General features: G+C 65.5%; 2 protein-coding genes across 2 annotated transcripts in view; both read left to right on the forward strand.

Annotated features, from left to right (window-relative positions):
- The first annotated feature begins 10 nt into the window (after positions 1-10).
- On the forward strand, positions 11-6,826 carry UNC45A (unc-45 myosin chaperone A). The gene is made up of 19 exons (XM_019472374.1): positions 11-111; positions 768-804; positions 905-1,080; positions 1,184-1,276; positions 1,551-1,718; positions 1,994-2,162; positions 2,426-2,596; positions 2,727-2,898; positions 3,128-3,428; positions 3,616-3,710; positions 3,790-3,931; positions 4,124-4,264; positions 4,467-4,594; positions 4,829-4,895; positions 5,102-5,215; positions 5,744-5,859; positions 5,986-6,103; positions 6,189-6,344; positions 6,566-6,826. Exons 3-19 carry the CDS (start codon positions 928-930, stop codon positions 6,824-6,826), a joined length of 2,565 nt encoding a protein of 854 aa, XP_019327919.1. The 5' UTR covers positions 11-111; positions 768-804; positions 905-927.
- A 177-nt stretch (positions 6,827-7,003) lies between these two features.
- The window catches only part of RCCD1 (RCC1 domain containing 1), an 8,179-nt gene continuing 7,960 nt past the window's right edge, over positions 7,004-7,222 (forward strand). The window contains exon 1 of the mRNA XM_009280455.2: positions 7,004-7,086. Within this exon, the coding sequence (XP_009278730.1) occupies positions 7,004-7,086 (83 nt within the window). The remainder of the gene's footprint in view (positions 7,087-7,222) is intronic.

Here is a 7,222-nt window from a genome sequence, read left to right on the forward strand (position 1 = left end):
GGGGACCACGCCGCGGCCCTCGCCGCCTACACGCAGGCGCTGAGCCTCTGCGACGCGGAGCCGGAGCGAGCCGTGCTGCACCGCAACCGGGCCGCCTGCTACCTGAAGCTGGTGAGAGCGGGGCGGGTGCGTCACCGCGGGCCCTGCAGGAACCTGCCCGGCCGCCCCGGCCTGCTGGGGCTGTGCTGCTGGCGGCTGCCCCGGCCCATCCGCCTTTGCCAGCTGTGCGCCTGCGCTGGGAGGCCCTGTCGGTCCCTGGGCAGGACGCTGTCTGGTGTTTTCTCTGCTCACCTTTTCTCCTGGGCCTGCCCGCTGTCCCGTGCTGCCCCACCTCCCGGGTGGGCTGTCAGGGCCGGGGCAGGGCACTCCCGTCCATGCCTGGGCTGTGCCTATGCTCTGAGGCTGTTCTCCAGGCAGTCAAGGCAGTCACAGCGTCTGCGATCTCCCATCGTGGAACTCTCTGAGGCAAGGGGGAACACAAGGAACTTCAGGGGCTTGAGTAGACTGGGAGCACTTGAAAACCATCAGGGGACCCTAGGGCTCGCTGGGGACCCGATGAGCATTGTGCTCTGGGAAGAATGGGATGTCCTACTGGGCTGGCTCACTGTCCTCAGTGACGCTGTTCCCATCCTCAAACCCCACGGTCTTTTCCCTGCTCTTCTCTCTAAAGTGGCGGGTGCTGCCTCTGCCCACAGCAGGCTGGGCTGAGCGAGGCCTGCATGGGCAGCGCGTCAGGCGTTTCCCTCTCGCCGACTCTCTCTCTGCAGGAGGACTATGCCAAGGCAGAGGCTGATGCATCTAAAGGTCAGTGGTGGCTGGCAGGGGACTGGCCTCTGTGCGCTGCCTGTCCGGGCAGACCGGAGCAGTCCAGGGGCTTTGCGATGGATCCCCCGCTCATCTGCAGCCATTGAAGCCGATGGCCGGGACATGAAGGCGCTGTTCCGCCGGAGCCAGGCACTGCAGAAGCTGGGCCGCCTGGACCAGGCTGTCAGTGACCTGCAGCGATGTGTGAGCCTGGAGCCCAAGAACAAGGCCTTCCAGGAGGCCCTGCGTGCCCTGGGGAGCAGCATGCACGAGAAGGTGAGTGGGGAGGTAGCGTGGGGGGTGGGGGCTGCTGTGGCCCCCCCATGGGTGTGGTGGGCTCAGGGAAGCAGGTGAGGGCTGAGCTTCTGCTCTGTCTCAGATGAAGACCATGTCCTGCACAGACTCGAAGGTAGAGCAGATGTTCCAGATCTTGCTGGATCCTGAAGAAAAGGATGTGGACAAGAAGCAAAAGGTCTGAGCTCTGGGGAGTGGAGGGCAACACAGCTTGGCTGGAAGGCAGGGAGGGGAGGAGTGGTATTCCCAGGTCAGCGCTGCTGTCTGAACAGTGCTGCCCGGGCAAGGCCAGGCTTCCCACCAGCAGAACGTGTTCCTTGGAGATTGGGGGCGGAAGGCAGGTGCCTGTGGCTACGCTGGCTGCCCAGCCAGCTTCCGCTGGGGAGGTTCCCTGCGCATGGTGGGCTGCGTTCTGGTGGGCAGGTGACCCAGACATGAATCTCCTTTCCCAGGCTGCGCAGAACCTGATTGTGCTGGCACGAGAGGAGGCCGGAGCAGAGAAAATCTTCCAAAGTGATGGTGTGCGGCTGCTGACGCAGCTGCTTGACACAGCCAAGGCTGACCTGATGCTGGCGGCCCTGCGCACCCTGGTGGGGCTGTGCTCCGGGCACCGCTCCCGGGTAGGTCCCGCTGTAGCCCAGCTCTCCTGCATGACAGGGCCTGACCCAGGGGAATCGATGTCGGGGAGGCTGCGAAGCGTGTCAGGCAGGGGAGCGTCGCTGGCCTCTGCCTGCGGCTGGCTGCAGCCCTGCTGAGCAGAGGAGCTCTGAGCTGTCACCTGCCATGCCTGAGTCTCTGAGCGCCTTGTTGTGACAGGGAACTGTCCTGATAAGGTGCTGGGAAGCACTAAGGCTTCCCCAAAGTCTCCAGCAGACAGTTGTGCTTGTACCTGTAGACCACGGCCATCCTGGTGGAGCTGGGGGCCCCTCGTCTCTCAGCGGTGCTGGGTGTGGAGCACGAGCAGGTTTCCCTGGCTGCCTGCAACCTTCTGCACGTGATGTTCGATTCCCTGAAGGAGGGGCTTCAGAAGGACTTCCGTGGCAAGGAGGATGCGGTGGTGCTGGGTGAGTGTCTGCTGCCCTGGCTGGCTGGCGTGGGGTGGGGAGCGTGTCCTGGGGAGGCACTGAGCTGCAGCGGGTTCTTCTCCCGCTGCCCACCTTGTCACCACTCCCTGCCGCAGAGCCGGCGCTCTGGGTCAGGGTTAATATGAGGTTGAGCTGGGAGGCAGGAGCCCCTGGTCATGGCAGCATCTCCTGCCAGCCTTACCAAGGCTGGGGTGAGGCCTGTGCCCAGGGCGCTGACTGCTGGGCGCTGTCTTTTCTGGAAGATTCCTCCAAGGACCTGAAACTGCTGATCAAGCACCTCCTGGAGCTGCTAGCACTGGAAGGGGCCTCTGCGCACGGCCGTGACAATGCCCTCAACCTGCTCATCAAGGTGGTGCCCAGGAAGTCGCCAAAGGAGACCAACAACAGCTTGAGCCTCTGGGTGATCGACCAGGGTGAGCAGAACAGTCTGCAGCATCCCGCTGGGGCATCGCGCCCCTCTGCCTCGGGGTGCCGCGTGCCTCTGTTCTGCCTGCGCACCCCATTTTGCTCCTCACTGGGGTGTCTGACCTCACGTTCTCCTAGGCCTGAAGAAGATCCTGGAGGTGGGAAGTACAGTGTGCGGCGCCCCGGGCAGCCTGCCCGTGACAGAGAACAGCCGGATGAGTGCCTCAGTTCTGCTGAGCAAACTTTACGATGACCTGAAATGCGATGCTGAGAGAGAAAACTTCCACCACTTGTGCGAGGACTACGTGAGGTGAGCCGGGGCGTCCTTGGGGGCGGAGCGGGGGGTTCAGTCTCATACAGCCAGCACCCTTCTGGGGAAGTAGCAGCACCTCTATCGCCACCTTTTTGCCCTTAGTGATAAAAGCAGATTGCAGACCCACCAGAGACCTGCTGTGTTGGGGTTCAGCAGGTGGGGCTGCGTGTGGCTGAAGGCGGTGGGTGGGATCAGCCTTATCCTTCCTGGTGGTCTTCCCCTGCAGGAGCTGGTTCGAGGGGCACGAGCTGGCTGGGAAGCTGCGGGCCATCCAGACGGTGTCATGCCTGCTGCAAGGCCCCTCGGATGCTGGGAACAGGGTGCTGGAGCTGGAGGGGATCATGGACAGCGTGCTGTCCCTCTGTGCCTCTGTCTGCGAGGCCCACCAGCTGGTAGCGGTGGAGGCACTGATCCACGCTGCCGACAAGGCCAAGCGTGCCTCCTTCATCACTGCCAACGGCGTCAGCCTGCTCAAGGAGATCTACAAGCACAGCGAGAGGGACAGCATCCGCATCCGGGCGCTGGTGGTGAGCGCGCCGGGAGTGTGGCGGGACGGGAGGAGCGGCTGTGCCGAGCCCTTGGGTGGTGCTGGGTGGGCTGTGGCTGCAGGGCCTGTGGGTCCGCAGCGCTGTCCCCTCCCTGCTGGGGGGCTCTCGCAGGCGCCTCGGGGTGACCGTGGCCCTTCCTGCTCTGATGCTCTGCCCCTGGCTGCAGGGGCTCTGCAAGCTGGGATCTGCCGGAGGCACCGACTTCAGCATGAAACAGTTTGCCGAGGGCTCCACGATGAAATTGGCCAAGCAGTGCCGCAAGTGAGTGCTGCCGGCTGTGGGGCGGGGGGGAGCCGGGCAGGGTGCCCCGCAGCCTGGGCTCATGGGGCCCATCTCCCAGGTGGCTCTGCAATGAGACGATCGATGCGGGCACGCGGCGCTGGGCGGTGGAGGGCCTGGCCTACCTCACCTTCGATGCGGACGTCAAGGAGGAGTTTGTGGAGGACAAGGCAGCGATGCAGGCCATGTTCCACTTGGCCAAGGTGCGTGCTGAGCACTGTGGCGGGGGCCCTGGGTCATGGGCGCCCTGGCACTGGGGAAACACACCGAAGGGGGTTGTGGGGCTCACGCTACGGGAATGGGGTGTGTGCAAGGGCCCAGTGGTGCTGGGTGGGCTCGAGCCCTGGGCTGTCCTCTCCATCGTGGGTGTGATGGGTGTCCCATTATTGCTGCAGTCAGAGGACAGGAGTGTGCTCTACGCGGTTGCCTCCACACTAGTGAACTGCACCAACAGCTACGACCACGAGGAGCCAGACCCCCAGATGCTGGAGCTGGCCAAGTATGCCAAGCAGCACATTCCGGAGCAGCACCCCAAGGTGAGCAGAGCACGGCCATTCTCAGGAGCTGCCAGGAGCCCTGGCCCTGGGGAGGGCGCATGGGTGGGCAGAGCCCAGGGTTCTGAGTGGGGACAGGGTGTCCCTGGGGCCTTCAGGGGTGAGGTCAGAGACTTCACAGCGGATGGCAGCAGGTGGCAGGCTGGTGCCACTGAGCCAAGCGGTGACCCTGCCTCTGGGACAGGACAAGCCGGACTTCGTGAAGCGCCGGGTGAGGAAGCTGCTGACGGCTGGTGTGGTGTCAGCTCTGGCCTGCATGGTGAAGAGCGAGAACCCGGCGCTCACCAACTCCTGCCGGGAGCTGATCTCCAGGTACGGGTGTGGAGGGGAGTGGCAGGGAGGGAGCTGGGTTCTGAGGCTGCCAATGTCCTGCTGGTGTCCTGCCAGCGAACTTACATGCCTGTGGTGAATGCAAGCTCCTAGGAGCAGAAAGGGGGTGTCCGGGAGTCTGGTACAGCCTGGGCCCACTGCAGATGTCTGGGTGCTGCTGGGACCCACTGTGGCAGGTCCCTGACTCCAGCTGCTCCTGCTTTGTTGAACTCCTAGGGTGTTTCTGGCACTGGTGGAGGAGGCAGAAGACCGGGGTGGTGTGGTTGCGCAGGGAGGAGGCAAGGTAAGGGGACAGGCCTCGCGGTGCTGCTGGCCTGTGCAGTGCTGTGCTGCTCCCCCCCAGTGGGGCTCTGGGGAGGGCTGGGGCTCTGGGGGAGGGTGGCTGTAGTTTGGCAGGGGACCACACTGGCTCCCTCATACACGAGACTTGGGGAAGCTGGGGCTGCTGTGACCTGGCTGCAGGACTGGCTGCTGTGTCTCCGTCTGCAGGCTCTCATCCCACTGTCCCTGGAGGGCACCGAGGTGGGGCAGACCAAGGCAGCTCAGGCCCTGGCAAAGATCACCATCACCTCCAACCCGGAGATGGCCTTCCCCGGAGAGCGGGTGAGTGTCACCGCTGCGGGGATGGGTCTGCCAAGCAGGGGCCCTGTGTGGGCAGTCGGGGCTGCGCAGGGGCTTGCATGGGAGCGGCAGTGGGGGCGGGGCCGCAGCAGGGGCTCGTCCCGCCGTGTGTGCCCGGGCTGCTGCAGCCAGGCGTGTGTCTGCTCTGGGGAGGCATCGGGCTGAGCAGTGCGAGGGGGGGCTGCCCTGGTAGGAGCTGCCCCAGTCCCTGTGTGCAGCATCTGGGATAGGGTAGGCTTCTGCTCCTCCTTGCCCACTGGGAAAGGGCTCGGCAGCCCTGGAGCTAAAGGCTGCAGGACTGGTGATCTGAGGCGGGATCTGTGTCGCAGGAACTGCCAGCATGGGTTTGCCCTTCCCTGGGGAGCAGGAGGTGGCACGACCCTTGATGTTCCCCACAAAGGCCTGACGGCCTAGGCCTGACCATGGGAGCAGCTCTGCCTTTAGGCTGGGCTCAAAGCTCCCTGCACCTCCCTCGCTCAGGGTTCGAGCCCTGCACTGCTGTCTCCACAGATCTATGAGGTGGTCCGGCCCTTGGTAAGCCTTCTGCACCTTCAGCGCACAGGCCTGGAGAACTTCGAGGGGCTGATGGCGTTAACCAACCTGGCTGGCATCAGCGAGAGGCTGCGGTAGGGGCAGTGGGGCTAGCGCGGAGCTGGACCAGGTCGGGGGGAGAGAGGGGGCCTGTCCCTGTCTGGCCCGGAGGCGTGCTGCCCTTGCACAGGGAGTGCTCACGCTCTTCTGCCCTGTTGCAGGCAGAAGATCCTGAAGGAGAAGGCTGTGCCCATGATCGAGGGCTACATGTTTGAGGAGCACGAGCTAATCCGGCTGGCTGCCACGGAGTGCATGTGCAACATGGCCATGAGCAAGGAGGTGAGGGCTGGGCCAGGGTAGGCTGGGCGTCTGCCCTGGGCTCCCAGCCCCCTGCACTCCCACGTGCCCCCCTCTTCCTCTGCAGGTGCAGGAGCTGTTCCTGGCCGAGGGTAGTGACCGGCTGAAGCTGATGGTCCTGTACAGTGGGGAGGAGGACGAGAAGCTGCGGCGGGCAGCTTCAGGGACCCTGGCCATGCTGACCGCCCTGCACCCCCCCATCTGCAAGCGGATCCCCCAGGTGGTGAGTGCCCAGTGGCGGGACAGCCCCCAGTGTCCCATATTCCCTCTCCTGATGTCCTGGAGCTGTGTCCCAGCGCTGGCCCCAGGAGGTGGAGCAACCTGTCCTGACCTCAGCCTGACTCTGAGCCGGGGCTGGGGGTGTCGGGGGGCCATCAGGGCTGCGGGGAGCTGGCCCCCCTCTCATGGGAAGCAGCGCTGAGTGCGGCCCCCCTGCCCCCACAGACGGTGCACTGGCTGGAGATCCTGCAGGCCCTGCTGCTGAGCCCCAGCACGGAGCTGCAGCACCGCGGGGCCGTGGTGGTGATGAACATGATGGCGGCCGAGCGGGAGGTGGCGGAGCAGCTCATCGCCAGCGAGATGCTGGAGATCCTCTCCGTGCTCGCCAAGGACAAGGACAAGCCGCGTGTGGCCCAGGCGGCCAAGGAGAGCCTGGCGCAGGCCGTGGCTTACGGCCTCATCAAGCCCAACCCTGGCCAGGAGTGAGGGCCTGGCCGGGGGCTGCCCGCACACTCTGCTCCGGGTGGGCACTCACTTGCTGCTCTGGGATGGCTGCCCCTGGTCGGGGTCCTGGCTGCCCGTGGGGGCTGGCACGCTGCCGTGGGGCTGGGGCCGGGGCTGCGCTCCGTGGCACCTGCCCGATGCCCCGAGGCGAGGGGGAGGATGGGGCTCGCCGCTTCCCTGCCACCGTCTGCCTTAACCGGGAGGGCCGGCCCGGGGGCCGGGGCCCTGCACGGCTGGGCCTGGTACGGCGGCGGGCCCGCCCGGTGACACCGCACTAAAGCTGCGCTTGGACCACGGCCCCGCCTCTGTCCCTCTGTCCGCCGCGACACCCCGCCCCGAGCACCGCCCGCCGGGGCCGCCCCTTCCCGCCTTAAACTG

The sequence above is a fragment of the Aptenodytes forsteri genome, unplaced genomic scaffold (genome assembly GCF_000699145.1).
Source record: "Aptenodytes forsteri isolate BGI_AS27 unplaced genomic scaffold, ASM69914v1 Scaffold83, whole genome shotgun sequence".
Taxonomy (NCBI): domain Eukaryota; kingdom Metazoa; phylum Chordata; class Aves; order Sphenisciformes; family Spheniscidae; genus Aptenodytes; species Aptenodytes forsteri.